Source organism: Bos javanicus, chromosome 18, assembly GCF_032452875.1.
Source record: "Bos javanicus breed banteng chromosome 18, ARS-OSU_banteng_1.0, whole genome shotgun sequence".
Classification (NCBI taxonomy): domain Eukaryota; kingdom Metazoa; phylum Chordata; class Mammalia; order Artiodactyla; family Bovidae; genus Bos; species Bos javanicus.
The window spans coordinates 5,752,530-5,772,217 of NC_083885.1; the positions used below are offsets into that span (position 1 = coordinate 5,752,530).

Below are 19,688 nucleotides of genomic sequence, written 5' to 3' on the forward strand. Positions count from 1 at the left end.
GATTTTTCCCTCCTGAGGAATGATGGCTGCAGCAGCACCAACCTTCGCAACTTCACCTGTGAAGTCAGGGTGGGAGGAATGAGATCCCTCTTTGCATGCTTTCTTCCTTTATCAAGGAGGAGAACATTCTATCTCTGAACTGTCTTCCCTCACAGACTTCTCAGCTCCTGTTGGCCAGGATTGAGCTACCTGTCCAGACCGTGGGTGCAAGGGAGGCTGGGAGAGTGAGTGCCTTTTGGCATTTTGTGTTTCTAGGGTGAAAGGCAAGATCGGATGGCAAGGAAAAAGGGTAGGATGATGGCTTCTGAGCAGACTCTCCTGTGCACATAACGTTGCCTCATCTGTCTAACGGGAGTGCCATCTATAGAGTCGTTGTGGAAGTAAGTGAGAATTAAATGGTAGGAACCCGGCCCAATCTGGTCCCCTCACATTTACCCAGCCTTACCTGCAGGCGCTTCCAGCCCGGCCTCCTTCCTTCTCCGGGGCTGAAGCAAGCTGCCCTCTAATGTGCCTCCCCTCCATGCCTGGTTACTTTGTAGCCATCCTTCGGAACTCGATCGGAGCATCACAGCTCACGGAAGCCTTAGATCCGCGTTCGGTCAGGGTCCCCCGTGACGTGCTTTTATAAGAGCCACCGCTCCTCACGTGTTAGTGTCCGGTGTGTGATAACACGCCCATCGACACATGCCAGCCGAGTCAACGAAGGAGCCGGGGATCTCACCTTCGTAATGTTGAACGCAGATGCAATTTAGAGAAATAATCCCACAGTCTCGTGTTTAACGTCTGTCTCAAAAGTGCCGTTGTTGCCTCCGTACTACGGTGTCCTTGGTCTGGAAGGCGCATGCTCAGTAAATATTTGTAAATAAACAGAAAATGATTAGGCGCTTAATGAATCACAGTCATGAATTCCTTCCTTATTGTGAGTCTCTCTGAGGCGGGCAGGGAATTGCAGTTCAGAATGTGTAGATAAACAGCTGAGACTTGGGACACCCTCTCTCTCCACCCAGAGTCACACAGCCAGTCCACAGGACTAGAACCCAGCCACTCAGCTCTGAACTCCCGGCGACACGTGAGGGGCCACCCAGAGGTGCGGGTGTGGAGGGGAAATGCATAAGGCGTGGGAGGGAGAGGAGGGGCTTTGGAGGCAGGCAGTTCTGGACTCCCACCCCAGCGCTCCCCACTTGCTAACTCCTGGGCACATTTCATCCCCTGGTTAACGTCTCTGCACAAAACCAGGGTGGCCCGCCTGCCTCCTGCGTTGTGTTGAGAATTGAGCAAGGGCAGGGACGCGCCAGCTGTTCAGTAAACACTCGCTGGTGATGCTGTTATCGACTTGTGTCAAGGGTGAAAGATGGTGAGGATATAGCATTCAGAGCATGATGCATTAGATATGCAATAAATGTTATTATCATCTTCGCCATTATTTTTTCAGACAAGGGAAAAGTTGCTTTACTTCCCATTGCTCAAAGATGCTCATGCTCCTAACCATGGCCCCGAGTCCATCCCAGAAGTTCTGATTTTCCCTTTGAACGTTAGGCATACAAGTACCACGTACAGTATAGCCCTGAGTTGCTCAATGTCAGCCCTCCTGGCGGCCCACTGAAGTTAAGGGCGCCCCTCGCTTTGAGGAAAGAGTTGCCGTTTCCTGTTGGAAACAAAGAGCAGGAAGGCACGCCTGGCTCTATGAGGCTGCGGCACGTCACCACTGTGTTTTCTCTGCCTCGCGATGCAGTGTTTTAAGTCTGGTCAGGCCTTTGTTCCCGAATGAGCGCCCGAGAGGGGGAAAAAATGACTATCTGGCCTTAATACGTGTGACAAATTATTTAATGAACATTTAACCAGGATTTGAAATTCCCCCAGTTTTATCTTCCTCGTTTCCTTTGCTTGTGTGTCCCCGCCGGCACTTGGGTAATGCACTGCCTCTTTTTAACTCCCTTCCTAGCTCTTTTATTACTTTTAAGTTAGTGGTGCCTTCTTTGATCCTCCCCCTCCAGTTTCCTTTTCTCCAATTTCATACTTCTTTCCAGTGATTTTTGGCCTCTGCGCAGTTTCGCTATCGGAGGCCAGCATGATTAAACAGACGCCAGGAGTTTGTGTTGCCCTGTGATGCTGTTTCTGAAATGTTTATTCTGTGAACATTGATTTTCGTATAAACCACCGGACATGTTGGTTTTTCCTTGTGAGGCGGAAGGTACTGTTTTCCCAGCAGCAATAGGGAGAACTTTGAACCTGGGGTTCCGAACCATTCAGAAGCTGAAACCCATAAACTCTGCCCTCCTGACTACACTGAGAGAAGTGTGTGCCCTGAATGACGGTGGGACACATGTTCTCATGTGCCCCGAGGACCTGCTGGACGGCAGGCGCCACCCTCGAGGGCTTAGTTTCTGTGTCTCGTCCCACTGAAGGTCACTGTGGAGCTTGCTGTCCTCAGACGTCTGCTCTCAGAACAAGCCACTCACTCTCGGTGGGCCTCGGTTTCCTTCTCTGTAAAATGAGTCACTAAACTGAGATATCATGTCCCAGGACTTGTGGATTTTACCGTGTAGTTTGAATGGAAATTTTTTTCAAAAAGGAGACCCATGCTGGTTCATATGCTTTGTGCTGAAAACTCTGGATGAAAGACAAATCTACCACTGTAGACTATCGCCCTAATTTTATGAAAGGATGGACAGTTAAATGCCAAAAGCTGTAGGCAGGACAGGACTGTGGAACAGAAAGAAGTGCTTTCAGTTAAGTGCATTTGACTTCAGGGTTGGCCCTTTTGGTACTGCTGTGGGCATTGTTCACGTTGTTGAAAATGCTGGGCTTCCCCTGGGGCATGACTGGCCTGTGAAGATTCCAGAGGTACTCTTTCAGCCCCAGAGCTCTTCTGGGCATCTTTCAGATCCCAGGTTCTTTCAGTGACTCTGCCTGCGTCACAGTAACTGAGTCAGGAACCCAGGGGGCACCATCCGTGACACGCAGACTCGCCAGAGTGGGAGTTGTTTCCTGGGAGCACCTGTTTCGTCCCGTGTTCTTTTAGAAGGGTGCCGCTCCCTCGACGTCTCTCCCAGCGCCTCTGGGTCTGGAACCCGGCCCCTCTGCTTACGGTCAGCTTTCAGGTTGCAGTCCAAACGTCAGCCTGGCTGTTGCTGTTTCAAGGCTCAGCCAGGGAATGGTGCACTTCAAGCTCGCGTGCTTATTGCCGGGGTTCAGATCCTAATGGCCTGGGTGACTGAAGACTTTGCTTCCCCTCTGTCTCTTAACTGGAGGCCTCTTGGAGGCACAGCCCTGTGTGACCAAACCCCAGAAGGGACAGCTCATAACTTTGGCCCATTCTGTATGGTGGAAGCAGGTCAGTGGGTCTGAGCCACACTCGAGAGGATCTCACAGTGGTGTGAATAGGGGAAGCAGGAAGCCTCAGGGCCATCTCGTACTTCACAAATTAGGGTTTATTCAGTCTTTCTGTGTGAGTTTGTGCACACGCGCGCGTGCGTGTGTGTGTATGTGTGTGAGAGTGTGTGTGCGTGCACGCGCGCACACGCCTTTTGGTAAGCATTCTGGTGGCAGACTTAGGCCTTGCTCGTTCTTGGCCCTAAGCCGTAGCATTCGTTATTGATGTGCGTGTCTTTGCCTTGCTCTTGTTGCATTCTTTCTGCATTCTTGTCTTTCCTCTCTCTGGGCTGAGGGGTACCAGATGCACCTATACGAAAACAAAATGTGTGTGTGTGTATATGTGTGTGTGTGAGTGTTTATTATTTTGCACTTTTGTCTCATAATGAGAGAGATATGATTTAGTCTTTTAGTAAGAAAGCCTATGAAAAGAATAAAGAAACATATGGATTGTGTTTCTTAAAGTCAAGTATTTGTTTTCATGCTGATTGAGCAGAGGGGGCCATGTTCATCAGTGGCCCAAATTTTCTTTCTAAAAAAATACACGTATTTCTGAGTTTTGATTTAACTTTCAAAAATTGTCCAGAGATCCTAGACTTTTTTTTTTTTTAAGCCATAAAGGTTGATGAGGCTCACTGATCATTCAAAGCCCACATAGAATATAATTCTTATTCTAGACCATGCATAAGTCTTCAGATTTGTTGTTGTTGTTGTTGTAGTTTTAGGGTCTATTTTAGGTAGAAATCTAAGAAAGAAAAACAACTTCCGTGTTGCTGTTTGGGAGAAATAAGAGATTGTGCACCCTGAAATTTGGTTCTCATGTTCCAAAACCACTCCTGTTAAGAGGTATACGATGTGAAGTGTCTTATTTAGTAATATTCGAATTTCCCTTGTGGAAGATCATGCCCTTTTCCCCCAGCTGGGCTTCACCGTCTACCGCCTTGTATAGAATCTGAAGCACTTGAAACATGTTATCTGAGTTTCATAGGATGGGGGTCTCTTTAATAATTTACATTTTTTGAAAAAAAGAAAGTGAAATATTCTTTCCAAAGCCAAAGTAATCGGCAGGAGTGTGTGGTGTTTGTTCAGCTGGATATCTTATTTATTTGAAGTACTGAGAGAAATCTCCCCTGACTGCTCAGAAAAGGGAAGAATAAACAGAGCGGGTGTCCAAGTAACCTGAGCCACAGAGGCTCTCGTTTCACAGAAAAGTTATAAAAAGTCTATTTGCCTGATCCAAAAAAAATACTGTATATCAACTACTGAGAGCTTTGTACTGTTTTCTTAGTATTCTCACTCTTTAAAAGAAAAAGAAAAAAAAAGCTGTAAAATCTGGGAACTTTAGAATTTGGGGGGGATATTTTAATATTCTGAGGCAGGTGAATGCCGTCGGTCTGTTTTTCCTTCTCAGAACATGACTCCTCCCGCTGGTGTGGGTGTGTGCTATGCGCCATCTGTCTCTCTGTCGACTGTAACCATCAAAGGTCGGGTAATGTGGTTAGAGTGGCCGAGACCTAGGCATTCACCCTGGGCACGTTCCCTGTAAAGAAGGTGTTATGAAGATGTTTCAAAGGAAAAGAAAAATGCAACTTATTTCAAAAGAAGTAGAATCTGGAGGATACCCAGTGATGAAAGAAATACAGATTTCTTCTGTTTTTATTCCCTCTGTTACAACCATTAGACATGAGTTGGCATACTTCTTGTGGGTGAAAAGTGAGGGAACATACCAGCTTCCTTCATCCTGAACCTGGGATAGTCTCTTCTCTGTGATTTGCTTTCCCCTTAAACACAAATTCATGCATCACGTCTTCCAGTGTCACTTCATCTCTGCCGGCTTCATATTTGAACGCATAGCCAAAATCAAAAACAAATTAAGAATTTAGCTAATCTTTGCTGAATCTACCTGACCATTGACATGCCTCCGTGTTGGGCTGTGATGTGCAGATTTGGCCCATATTGGGTGCAGGGTGGGAGATTTCACTGTGAGTTTTCTGGAAAGAAGTGTGTGTTCTATAGGCTTCGAGGACCAGGGCAGCCGAAAGCAGCCATGGCCACAGCTCCCATTGGTCAGAGCTCACCTATCCATTCCGTTCCCACGGTCCCCTCCCAACAGAGGGGTGGGTAGAGCTGAGAAGAGCATGTCAGCCTGTTATGTGAAAGAAGAATTCATCGCCATGTAGCAGAAAGGCCATGCGTGGGGGTCCAAGTTGCAGAAATCAGGCTCTGCATCCCAGCCTTTCCTCCTCTTATCGTGGGCAAGTCACACTACCCTCTGGGCCTTGGGTTCTTTTTCTCTTTATAAAAGAGGAACCAGTTTCCCAGATCTTTAGATTGTCAGAGGATTAAGGCCAGCTCAACCCTTGGGCATGTGCTGGTTTTCTTTATATCCTTCCAGTTACTGTGAATTTTCCTGAAATTGACTGATTTCTAAGAACACACAGGAAGTATTGTGAAAGATCTTGTCTATCGTTTGGCCCTAAAACATGCCAATCCCCTGTTCATGAGAAATACTCTTTAAGGCTGAACTCCAAGCAAGACCCATGAGCTACCTTAGTACCCTCCTCTTGATAATGCGATTATCATAATGTACTGTCAGAGCGCCTAGTCCAGTTTTGTGCTTTGTCAAATCATATGAATGCTGTTGGTAGCATGTCAACCTCCTTTGGTCTTTAGTGATTCTGATACATTTTGTCCACCTTCTTCTGTGTTTATTCTTTCCTTAAGTCACCTTAAATCCTTTCTTGGGAGCAGGTCATATAGGAATTAATGAAGTGATTTATTTTGAAGCAGAGGCATATTCCACTGAATCTCTTAATTACACCAGACCAAAAGCAACTCTGTCTTGGTCTGTACTTTTGGAAATGTGTCTGTATTGTCAATACTCAAGAGATTTTGCAATACCCCTTGAAAAAGAGTTTAGTAAAAGCATCCTAGGTTTAAAAAAATAAAGCATCCTAGGTTCAGAACTTTGGAAAGCTTTCACTTTTTTTTTTCTTTTCCTCACCTTATTTCCCCATATGATTTACACAGTACTAATTATTTATTGTTATCCAGCATCATGCCAGCTACCCAGATGGTAAACTTTCAGTCAGACACAAATGTGTTTCTGTGTGTATGTGTATATCTAATCACAGTTCTCCAAGGGCTTAATAAATATGTGTTTATCCCTTTTTTGGTCTTTTTCTTTTTGTTTCTTGACTGTTCTCTTTCCCCTCTGCCCACTGTTGTTTTCCAGTAAGCTATTTATATCAACATACACCTTCATGAAAAACATTATGTATCCAGGTAACTGAAGACGGTTTGTAAAGACAGGAGGAGTTCCTGATGGCGATGTATGTGGCTGGTAGTAGACAGTAAGGATACAAGGAGTGGGTTGGTTGCTTTGTGACATCATGCAGACAGGCGTGTATACTTAAAAACCTATTAGAGAGGAGAGGAAGGTACAGCCTGCAATTTCAGCCTACTGTTTTGATCCAGAGGCTCTAAAAAAAAATGTTGATGAATAAAACATTTTAATCAGAACCATATCAACACTGATCAATTTTTTTTTCCCCATGGGGGTCCAATACAGGGTGAATTCCATTAAGTCAATGAAATACCTCTACTGAGTTTTTAAACAATACAAAGATAGTTTAGCAGTTGCTCTAAAATTTTTTTTTTCTTTACTGAAATCCTTTTAACCAGGACCTGTTTTGTTTCATATATATTTGTAATGTTAATTTAAACCAGAAAAATATGTTACTCATTTGATAAAAGACTAATAGTCATGTCTTAGCTAGTACCTAAGAAATTCTCCAACAAGTCCACCCACTCTAGTATTGAGGGTTTCGTAGTTATCCAGGACTGCTCTCTGAACATGGTGATAATCGGATTCTTTTTCAAACTGCTAAAGACTTGGATGACTTTGGGACTCTCCCTCTCTGTACCGTGGTGGGGCGTGTAGTCAGTGACAGATCATAGTGTCCTGTTGTTCCAGATCAGTGTCTTACAGAAAATTTTTAAAAATTAAATTTTTTTATGCAATACATAAACGGATGCATACGTACTTAGGCGTATCCATGTATGTGTGTCTGTGTGTATAATACGCATGTGGCTGAGTCAGAAGTTTGACAAAACAGTCTCCAGTGGTGGGCAGTGTCCTCTTTTCTTGGTTGCATTTCATTTTTTTTAAATGTTCATTGTGACCCATTTTTACCAGCCACTATTGATTTTACCTCTCTCTCTTACCAAAATCCACCCTGTGAAAACTACTGCTCTAACACCATTTAATCGCGTCCTATCTGATGAAACGTTCATGGGGAGCTGTGTGTGCTAACTTATGGGGTGAAAATTTGAAAGTGAGCACGTCATTTTCCTTGGCCTCTGGGTGCTTACCTTAAAAGGGCTGGGGATTTAAAGCACGTGAGGGTGAAGAGAGACGAATGCGGCTGGACACAGTGCTTTTCTGCCTTGCAGGGTACACACGAGAGTCGTCAGTGGAAATTCTAGAATGAAGCTGACATTTACTAAGCCTTGAAGGTCGTGTCGGAGGAGGTGAGCATGTCAACACAAAAAGGAGAGAAGACTGAAGCAATGGTATGGCCAAGACTAGGGTTAGGGACAAAATTAAAACTCAGCAATCAAAAGAAGATTTCAGTGCGATGTTTCCAAAAAATAAAAATTGATGCGAAAAAAAAATCACCTTTCACAAAGTTCCACATTTCAAATCAGGATAGGATCAATGTTATAGCAAAGGCTTGAGTAACAAACCTGGATTTGTGGTGAGCCACGCAGGAGGTGAAGGCAAAAAAAAAGTCCACTGCAGGCTACGGATGTGGGATCTCATGATCTCACATTAAAACTGAAATGATGATGGTGGTTAGGTGATGCTGATGATGCTATACAGCTTCTGGTTTGGTCACTAAACGTGGGAGATAAATGGGCAAGACTCCGTGTGGGACATACACATCTGTGGATGGCATTTTGTTGAAGAGCCTGTATATGTGTGCATGTGTGAGCAAAAACTATCTGGTCATTAAGTTTTATTTAGGGCAGACAAAATATTACCCTGTCTAGTCTGCTTTTGGCAGCCCACTCCAGTACGCTTGCCTGAAGAATCCCAGGGATGGGGGAGCCTGGTGGGCTGCCATCTATGGGGTCGCACAGAGTTGGACACGACTGAAGCGACTTAGCAGCAGCAGCAGCCTGCTTTTAAGGTAGTTGTATTACATTCTTGCTTGAGGATATCTAATATGGGAGTTAGTTAATATGGGAGTATATTGTAATATCCAGTATTTTTTATTTCAATCAATGCAGTAATTTTCTGCTGATGTTCAATATTTTTTCACATTTATTAAACATAATCTGAATAATTTTTACAAAAGTAATCACTAGAATTGTGAATCTGCAGTCCTTTGAAACATCTAGCTTAAATCTTTTTGATAATGACCCTTAATGAATGATGCAAGACAGATTTTAGGAAGAGAATATTTAGAATATCCAGAGTGTCACTTCCCCATAATATGTATAAAAATTAGCATGCCCAGTCATTATTTAAATAGCTGTGGTCTTTTAGTGAGTACCAACATTAACAAACCATGTTAACATGGTTTAAAATGTGTAATGACATTTGCAATGCCATCTGATGATGGAACTGTCATATTAGCACCCACCGTGTTGACCGATCATCCTGGCAAAGAGCTGTTTGCATCGTGAATGGGGAAAAGGCTCGTCCACTTGTGGGCTGGAAGCATTTCTGCAAGGACTATCTGAAACGATAGCCTCTGGAAGGACGGTCTATCTGATGTTGAATTGCCGTATGATGTGTGCCCACCCTGTGATTTTAATTTGCTGTGCACTTTGCAGAGTTGGCGTATGTTCAGACCAAATGGTAATGTTCTGACTGCGTGTTCTATTTGTTTTCTTACCGTGGTCCTCATTAAAGGCCTTTCCAGGGCCTTCCTCAGATCTCAGATGATGGCTCTTCCGAAGCAGGATTATCCCGGGGCAGCAAAAGCTCTCCTGAAAACAGGCCATCTCCCCCACGTAGAGTCAAATGATGAAAAGCTTCTCATTTGGTCCGGGTTTGCTGCTTGTTCCCTTGGTCCTTTCAAGGTAAAGACCGATGAGAGAGCAGAGGTTTACCACGCAAGGGTCGCTTATGACTAACACATTTGTCCTGAGCGCGTGAAGGCGAATTCCACCAAAATGGAAGGAACTACAGAAGCTCCTTTTCTTGACTTTTTAAAGAATTCTTGAATTTTATTTCCCAAATGCTAAGCTTTCCTTTGGGAAATCTTAATGCCCTTTCTTACAAGACTCTCTGACGACATTCGTGGGAAGCACAGAAGGGGATGTATAAGCACAGCGTGAGTTCAGCAGCCTTCGCTGGACTCTGGAATGCCCCTGATTCATGTTTCTAGATGAGGGAACCGAGGCATCCCCCAGAGATGAAGGGTGCCGGGTGGTCGGGTCTACAGCAGACATGATCTGGTCCATCTTGTTCTGCAGACTCCTTTTCAGCTTTTATTTCCTTCTCCCCCATTCCCTGCCAGTCAGTTGTTTTGCTTTGACATAGCATGATTTGACTTAAACATTTACTTATTTTCTTATCTCACATCTAGAGCATATGTGGTCATTTTTAATTGTATTATTGCACAGCATTAGAAAAAATAAATAGAATATAAGTCACCTGACTTTTAGCATTAGTAGTAAGAAAGACGGTCTGATATTAAAAACATACACGTTTTTATTTGAATATGTATTTTTTGTCGTTGCTGTTTAGTCGCTCGGTCATTGCAAAACCCATGGACCATAATTCACCAAGCTCCTCCGTTCATGGGGTTTTCCAGGGAAGAATACTGGAGTGGGTTGCCATTTCCTTCTCCATGGGATCTTCCCAACCCAGAGATCGAACCCGTGTCTTCTGCATCGCAGGTGGATTCTTTACCACTGAGCCTCCTGGGAAGTCCTTTATATATGAATATACACACAAAAATAATATATACACTCATGTGAGTACCGGTGCATACCAATAGGTGGCCCTCTGCCTCACCCACGTGTGGTTTGAGTTGGAATCGGCTTATCGAATGTGGAGGGGAAGAGCAGTGGAGTAATTATAGTACATCCTTACTCGGCCTTGTGTGGATTAAAAAACCTTCATTTCCAATGATTTCCATTCCCCACGTCACCTCGGTATTTAATTTACTTCACTTACATGACTACCTGAAGTTTTCCTAGGTTAGTTGCTCCTATTAATTATAACCTAGAGGGATAGTATTAGTACACTAAATAGATTATATTATCTAAGTGGAGGCCAGCAGACGTCTTTGGAGGAACTGATCCTCCAGCAGCTTGTGTGGTAGAACGAACTGAGGCGTCCTGAGCCATCTCTAGCAGCCACCCTGTGGTAACCTTAGAGGTTACCCAGGCCGAGCCCATTCGTTTAGAGTGAGAAACTGAACCTGAAACGTTTCAAGTTCTCATCAAAAGAAAGTGTTTTCACTGGGCTTTGAAGTGGTGTCGGTGGCGTGGCCTCTCTGGTATTTTGAGTGAACGCATATTTCTGGCATAATTGGATATTTCAGTGGCCTTGGAGCAGCATTGTGCTACAGGTTCCTTTAGTGGGTTGTCTGGGTCTACTGAGTGAAGTGCACTGTGGTGGTCCAGGATTTTAGCTTTCATCCCAAGGATCACCTCCTCCTCTTCACCCTCCTTCTCTCCCACCATGGAGGTCATATCTGGTATCCTCTATTTTGCTTTGCTTGGCTTTCCTTCGTATGTCTTTGAAATCTACACACGTATTTGTGGTGCATTAGTTGTGAGCTCTCAAGACATCAGTAGTTTTATATTGGGCGAAATTTGCTCTCTGTGTTTGCATGTGCCATTATTAAAGGCTGCTGATGTTTGCCCATTCTTCTAGTTTAAATATAGTTCAGTATTTTATAGTGATATCAGGGGCTTGTTTACATTCTCACTCAGCCTGAAGGCCTGCTTGATGTTACGAATGAAACATTGCCAGACTCAATTTAAAAAACCCAAGAAGTTGTATATAATAGAATAATGAATGATTCTCTCCCAAACCCATTGGTCTAGGACAGAGCTTCTCTAAACCGAGTTTGAACCATAGCAGACCCACCTTAGATTAGTGTGCTCTTATTTTGCCCTTTTTTTGGTTAATTAATTACCCCAAATTTTATCCTCATAGGACCTTGGGTGTCGCTTCGATGCCTACAGAGATCTTCATTGTCCAGTTCTAGAAGCCACTTTATTTCTGAAAGTCTTTACCTGCCAGTTTCATCAATTTCTGTCCCTCTAGGACAAAAACACACAACTCCTGGAGCTCTCCTCGGAGGCCACCAAAGCTCTGTGTGGGTATGTGTTGGATGTAGGCTGGTTTAGGCAGGGTTTCCATCATTCCAGACATCTGCCTGCCCTGTACACATGTTTTTATTGACAAACACAGTTGGGAAAATTCAAGAAAGCAGTATTTTTAAAAGTACTTTTAAGGCATAGAGAAATACCTAATTGTTTCTCTTTATGTAAATCCAAAGTAATTTTCTTACAACGAGGGACTAAATATCCATGCTCGCTCCCTCCTGTCTCTGAATTAATCGAGTGTTGTTGCTGCCTGAATTTGCTCCACTGAACTCCAGCAGCTCACAGGACTCCAGGCTCCCGTGATGTGTGGAGAGTTAAACCCAGGGACCCCCAAGTAGGGAGGTGACCCAGAATTCTCATAACGTCAGGCTACGTGCTCCCCTGGAAGGTAGCCCTGCGGCAGGTGGGTTTCTCCAGTGCCCATAAACCCAGATGCACACAGCAGCCTGGTCCGTGGGTGAAGGGGATTTTGCTGATGGCTTGAAAAATCAGAGTCAGTTTATCATGCTGTTGTTAGGATATTTCAGGATGCACTTTTACACGTGGTGTTAGACTGTCGTGTTTGCAGCGGGAACTAAACCAAGCACCCTGTTTCTCTGAAGGTCACTCTACCCTCTTGGACCTTTCTTCTGTCTCTTAGCACGGTCGTTTGACTTTTCATGTAAGTTCATTCTTAGGTCTCACATGGGGAGCTGGGGTCGGGGCGGGATGTACTTGCCGCCAAGCGGGCATGGAGATGCTCACAGCACAGGCGAGGCGCCGGCCAGTCACCTGGCACGGCAGAGGCCACCCGTGAGCTCTCGAGGCAGCCTTGGAGCCTTCAGTCTGTCTTTAGGACGCCGACCGAGGATGGGAGCAGCGAGTCCCAGTCTCACTGTGGTGCTTTCTAGGTTCTGAGGAAGCACCAGTGTAAACGCACACTGTTAGGTTGTATCAAGTCTCCTTCTCTCCCTGTGTTTAAACTGACAGTTAATTGCGGATGACACCATCAAATAGACGAAGTCTTGGAATACTGTGATGCCCAGAGTGTCCACATGGCTTTGCATTGAAATTGTGTTGAAAATGGCTACCCAATATTAGAATGGCCCTGTCTAGAGCATTCTTACTTGGTATCCTTGGGGTGTTTTCAGAGTTACATGGTGGTGCAGAGAGCAGAGACGAAGCATTTGCTGAGTGTCAGGCAATGGGCCAGGTATTTCTTACATGTCCTTGCACTGACTTTACTTCCCTAGTAACCTTTTGGGCTGTGAATTATTATGCCCATTTTACAGATGAGAAGAAAGAAGCCTTGAGTGACTGGCCTCAGTCCTGCCGTTGGTAAGTGGCAGAACTGAATATCTGACCCAAACAAACATGCCCTGCCCATTGCATCTTTCTGCTTCTGGAAGCACGAACTCGCCTGCATGGCACAGCTTCTGCGGGTTCCCCCTCAGTCCCAGGACTGAGCTTGGTTTTATGGGTTTGTCCTACAGTCAAGCCTGGCACTATCGCCAAGGAGCTGGGCGGCTGCTCTGCCACTTGGGAACGTGTGTGGTGAGGAGTAGGACAAGGGCGCATTGTAAGGAGTTCAGTCTGTCCTTTGATGCTTGGGACCTGAGGCCTGGGAGGAGTCAAGGAATGGAGACAGGGTTTGTGGGCTGCCTTCTCTGGTCACAGTGGGGGCAGTTTGTGCTTTGTATTTTCCTTCATTGCTGTCAGTTTTACAAGCCATCTTTCATGTAGTCTTTCTAGCCCTTTTCTATCCTTTCCTCTTGGAATGCCAGTGCTTCAGGTGCCCAGATGTCGTTAAACCTACCAGAGACTAGAACAGAGATCAAACTGAACTAGACATTCTGAAGTCACCAGTTCCTTTTGTAGAACATTGGCCTGGATAACAGATTTGCAGTTTGTCAAAGAGAAACCGGACATGGCAAAGGGGAATCTTGTCTAATGACCTGCTACAACTTGGCTTTTCAAGAACTAAAGAGCACACTTGACCTCTCTTATAATATGACATGCAGTGTGTTCGGAACCAGATGATGCAGCAAGGCTTGGACTTACAAGGTAGAGCGGTCCCTGAGCCGTTCTGGTGATGGTCGATGCTAAATGGATGCTTCATTTGAGTGGAATTATGAAACTTGCTCTATTATATTAGAAGCATCACTTGTACCTTACTCCAAGCTGGCAGTGTTTTCCTTGCAGAGTAATGTTGAGGAAATCAGGCCCCCAGATCGCTATGGGAATATGCACGTTGCTCATCCCGTTTTCCAAATCCTGGCCCCAGGCGCCACCAGCACCATGGCTGACGTTCTCGTCCTTCCCTCGCGGGCGTCCGGCCCCGCCGTGGCGGTGCGCACACTGTCTGGTATTGTTGTGTTGTCCTCTGTGTGAGTGTGGTGCTACAAGAAATGCTAGAAAGGCGTAGAATTTTGCCTCTGATTAAAGAAACACACAAGCGCATCTGTCACTATCCACAGAAACTGATCTCAGCCTTCACAAGTAATTCTTATAAATCCAAAAGCCCGTCTGCCAGATCCTACTTTCCCTGGCTGGCCTCCTAACATTCTCCGTGCCCTGCTGCTATATTCTCATTTATCTAAATGAGGTGCTAATTGGTATGTTTTGAGAAGGTAGAGAGTTCTGGGCAGGAGAAACCCATGCGAGCAAGCCAACTGCATGTGTCCTTGGGACTCAATTTCGTTTTATGAAAGGCGAAATAAAGACAAGCTACACAGAGCTGTTTTGCAAGGATCCCCGTAGGAGTTCGTCCCACCTAGTGACGGCAAGGTGTCCAGGAGCAGCTGTCATTTCAGCACAATGTTGTTTGCAAAATCAGAGCCAGTTCTGGGCTCTGAACCCTTCCAGGTTCTGCCCGAATCCCTTCCAGGTGCCCTGTGTGAAAACACACCACCAGGAGATTGGACATGCCCTGTGAATGATCCCTTACTTATTATCATCGAGCCCTCCCCTTTTTTTTTTCCATCCTGCCTTAAAATTATGGGCTGGAGCAGTTCTCAAGACTATTTATTTTAGGGGAGGAAAATGTTTTCCTTTAACCACAACATTCATGCAATAGCAACTGCTGGCAGTTGCCCCAGCATTTAAGGAAATATTGTTGTAAGGCTTTTATGTTCTGTATTTCAATCAGCCAGAGCCAGCAGTATCCCCATAGAAGGACCCTCAACAGACCATTTTTAGCATTTTGCTACAATTAAACTCCTCTGGTTTTAGCCCTCAGGCAATTTAGTACCTTTTTACATATGCACATTATGAACTTTTGACCAGGGTCTAACAGTCATATATTAGAGTGCCGTTCTTGAAAGCGGGCTTAACAAGTTCCTCTGAGTATTGCACTCGGAGCCAGTTGTGGAAAAGGTAATTGAAGCAACTTGCAGCGAGGCCATTCAGAATCTCAGCGATGATCCTAAATATCTCTCTCTCTCTCTTTCTTGCTCGCTCTTCTTTTTTTTTTTTTCCCCCTCCTGCTTGTTTCTTCTGGAAGCTGGTAGCAAGAGCTTTCAAAGTCTGTGATTGATCTTTTATTCAGTAGCTAACGAGGGCTGTGATTCTATTAGCGTGCTACAAGGCAAGAGAGCGGTGATTTAATGAAGTGTCTGGCGAGCCGGCCATAGATTTATCCCATTGTCGCTAATTTGCAGGGCCGCGGTAAGCATCAAGGAAGCTGCGCTCGCACCGCTATTAAGCAGGTATTTCCTTAGTAAATTGTTGTAAGGTCAGGTACAGTTATCCGAGCCCCGGCGATGCCTCCCGTCTTCCGTGCCTGCAGATGACAGCCTCCGTGCTGAGCGCTCACTGGAGTGGAACCGGGAGATCAGAGGTCCGACTCCGAGTCGCCCTGAGCAGAGGCAGGAGCAGATGAACTGCCAGGCAGGGGTAATAGAGTCATAATTGGTGATTAGAACTGGAAAGGTGCAATAACATCTTAATACAAACTGGCGGACGTTACCGGTACTGTCAGTTGTTGTAAACGCGTCCCGCTGCCTGGACCAGATCCGTTTCCCCTTGATTAGCTCTGAGCATCCCGGCAGCAGCCACACTGAGGGCCTCCAGACGGTGGCTGTGGCCCTGGGTCTCGCCCCATCCCGGCCCTTTCTCTTGGGCACTGGCCCTCGCCCTCCTCGGAAGGCAGCATGGCAGCCTTTGCCCACCGTCCTGGGAGAAGTGGGGTTTCCTAAGTGACTTCTGGTATTCTCTCTTCCCAGGCACAGTGATGTTTATACACACTAACGTGGAGACTCACTGAGCATTTGGTAAGGGGAGGTATTTGCCTCGTGTCAAATCCATACCCCACTGCAGTCTTGAATTCACAGGAACAGATTTGGTCTTGCTGTGCCAGGAGGTGAAGAGGAAAGAAAAGGAATGCTCAGCACTACGGCATTTGCACTTGAGACGGATGTTTCTGAGGCTCGTGGGGCGATTTCAGGTGCAGTCTGCCTCTTGAGGTGCTCTTGCAGGTGTGGGTAGGTGCTGTCCATCCATGGGAAAAGGCTCACGAGGACATTCCTTTACAGCGCTTCATGAAATGCCAGGCCGACTGAAAGGACACCCCTTTAAAAACAAGGTGTCTAATTGTGATTTTATACCTGGTTGGAGATTTTTCTATGCTTTCCAGCATAATTATTCTTTAAATCCATAAAAAATAGAAGCCATCCGGCATTGTCCAGACATGCTGAGTTGATGTCGTTATTGATAAGTATTAGGTGCCTGGTCGTTCGTTTGGTGTCACGTGGTATTCGACAGGGCAGGATGCGTAGGAGCGAACATTGAGAGGCGGTACGAGACAGTGTATGCAGACCAAGTTCGCATCTGGCACGTAATAGGCCTTCAACTCTTTTTTGAGTCTGTGATTGTAGAATCTGATGGGTGAAGTCTTAGCAGGTTCTCACCCTGACCCCTAAACCTTAGCGATTCTGATGCTTAACTCACTCCCAGGGTGTTTTGTGTTAGGTTAGTTATTTTTGGTTAAATGAAGAACTTAAAGGAGTGTTTTATAATAATGGGGCTCCGATTGCAAAGGATCGTCTGCTTGATTAGAAAGAGCCAAACTCCCCAGGTTCTCAGTGTGGACCTTTGGGGCCCAGAACAGTTGTGTTCAGGTTGCAGAGGTGGTGGAGCTGCCATTCCATCAGGTCTTCAGTTTGGAGGTCACAACCTAGGTCACACGGTTGTGGCCTGTGGGGTCCACGAGGCAGATCACAGCACAGCCACACCAGTGAAAGCTCTGCCAGGGCTTTGGCTGCCGAATTGTGGAGACATGTCACGAAGAAGGCTCAGGCTAAGGCTCGTTGCTGAGCGCTGTGGCTGCGGGACGCGGAATCGAGGGGGAGGAAAGAAAGAGGGAGAGGAAGAGCAAGCGGGCAGGAGAGCAGAGGACAGTGGGGAGGGAGGGGGGGCAGGGGGTGAGCTGGAAAGGCCCGGGGAGGGCTCACTGAGGACCTCGCCAGCGGCCCTGCTGGAGTCTGTTGCGCGCTCACGTCCCATTTAACCTTAATGGCAACCCCCGTTCTCTAGGTGATACACTTGTAGTTTGGAGGCCGTGGCAGAGGCAGGGCTTGAGCCCTGGTCTGTCTACACTTGCCCTCTATTTGAGAATACAGAAGTGCCACCTTGTGTCAGGAAGCTTCCGTCCCCTTCTTCCTGGGGTGGCCTCATTTCCCCAAAGGTCTGAGAGCTGCCGGCCGCCCCACTTTCATTTCCGTAGAGGCTCCCATTCAGTCTGCTTGTTGTACAAATGGACAGTGCACACTCTCCGTTTTGATTTAGGGACATGTATACGGACAGTCAATAAGGAGAATCAGGAAAAGGAGAAATAGAACTTTAAAATGCCCGTTTCTTAAGTGGTTGGATAATTGGGGATGGAAATCATACTGATTTAGACCTGTAGATCATTCAGGCTACCATGTCATTTCCCTAAGTGGCCGTGAGGAAAGGTTTGTCAAAGAACTGTCCGTTTTGTCTTTTGACCACAAGCTCAAACGTCGGGTCTATATCCCTGGGTAATGTGCCTTTCAACAATAACCACAGGGACTCATAGTTTCTTAATTTACCCTGCTTTCCAGGAATGTGTGTTTTCTACTTACATAACCTGTATTGGCAATAAACTCCCTGTATATTTATTTAAAAAATTTATTGAAGTTAGTTTGCAATACTGTGTGAGTTTCAAGTGTACAGCAAAGTAATTCACTTACATAAATGTATATTTCAAATTATTTTCCATTATAAGTGATTAGATGGATTGAATATTGTTCTCTCTGTAATATAGTAAATCTTTGTTATCTATTTTATGTATAGTAATTTGTATCTGCAAATCCCATACTCCCAACTATTTTATCCCTCCTCACTAAAACTCCTCCATAAAAGCTCCTTGTTAAAAAACACCCACTGTCAGCAGGGCTTCCCTATAGCTCAGTTAGTAAAGAATTCGCTTGCAATGCAGGAGACCCTGGTTCGATTCCTGGCTCAGGAATATCTGCCGAAGAAGGGATTGATTACCCACTCCAGTATTCTTGGGCTTCCCTTGTGGCTCCGCTGGTAAAGAATCTGCCCACAATGTGGGAGACCTGGGTTCGATTCCTGGGTTGGGAAGATCCTCTGGAAAAGGGAACGGCTACCCACTCCAATATTCTGGCTTGGAGAATTCCATGGACTACGGTCCATGGGATCGCATAGTTAAACATGACTGAGCAACTTTCAAAAGAAAAAAAAAATCAGCAGGCATCAATGGTATCATCAGTTTGTTTTTAATTTTATATTTCATGATTTTTTTTTCTTTTTGAAGAACTGATGTTTAGAATGAGAGTTGCATTCAGATAGGCTTAATTTGTTTTTGAAGTAAAAGAGGCTGACACGTCAGATGTAGATGGTCAGTCACATATTATATGATTCCACTTATGTGAAATATACAGAAATGGCAGAGCCATAGAGCCAAACTTGTGGTTGCCAAGGGCTGGTAGGGACAGGGAATGGGCGATGGCTGCTGATGGGCTTCCCAGGTGGCTCTAGCGGCAAAGAACCCAACTGCCGACGCAGAGACATAAGATGCATGGCTTCCATCCCTGGGTCGGGGAGATCACCTGGAGGAGGCAGTGGCAACCCGCTCCAGTATTCTCGCTGGGAGAATCCCATGGACAGAGGAGCCTGGTGGGCTGTGGTCCATAGGGTTGCAGAGTGGCTTCGTGCAGGCTCACGGGGCGAGGCTCCTGCTGAGTGATGATGTTTTGACTCTGAGCAGAGGCAGTGGCTGGGCAGCTTTGTGTGTGTGCCAGTTGCCCCTGCCTTGCACACTGTGACAGGTTGATTTTATGAAATGTGAGTCTCTGAGTGAGGAACTAGAGGGGGGCACAGAGGAAAGAGATTTTGACACACGGCACAGATTTAGCTGTTTTTTTTTTTTTTTTTTTTCTTCTTCCATCTTTGCTGAACCGTCCTTGGAGCAAGGAGGAGCTGACTGGGCTGAGTGTAACGCCCAGGTGAACAGAGCCCAGGGCGCCAGACCCTGCCGCTCGCAGTGTTACACGTGGAGCCTGCCTCATCGCTTCTCGACCACGCTATTGATCAGTCATATGTTTGCCTGTGTTATTAATAATGTATGCCTGGAAAAATCTATGTGCATTATCGTCTTTGATCTTGTCATGAATTTCAAAGCCAAAGATTCCATTTTCTTCCCCCCCCCTCTTTTTTTTTTAGTTTTCAAAGAGGGAGAATGGCAATAATTTGAAAACTTTTCTCTCCTCTTTCTGGTGGACAGCTTCCTGCTGACCTCTCCGTCAATGTGGTGTGCATGTATGTGATTGTGTGTGATGTGTATACATATGCAGATGTATACACCCATGTATACTCGCACTCACACACACACATGATTTAAGAAGAGAATTATAAAGCCAACGTTTGTTTCAGGCTTACTGTGTTCCAGGGCTGAAGACTATTTGAATACAGGACTGAACGTTATCTCCTAATTT

At 45.5% G+C, this 19,688-nt stretch overlaps 1 protein-coding gene across 6 annotated transcripts in view; it reads left to right on the forward strand.

The window, feature by feature from the left end:
- Nucleotides 1–19,688, forward strand: part of WWOX (WW domain containing oxidoreductase) — a 908,337-nt gene that overhangs the window by 271,730 nt on the left and 616,919 nt on the right. The window contains exon 9 of one of the 6 annotated variants that reach the window (XM_061385883.1): nt 7,828–19,204. The exons of the other annotated variants lie outside the window; for them this stretch is intronic. Within the exon in view, the coding sequence (XP_061241867.1) occupies nt 7,828–7,860 (33 nt within the window). The 3' untranslated portion in view covers nt 7,861–19,204. Of the gene's footprint in view, nt 1–7,827; nt 19,205–19,688 lie in introns of those variants that run through there. 6 annotated transcript variants of the gene reach the window in all.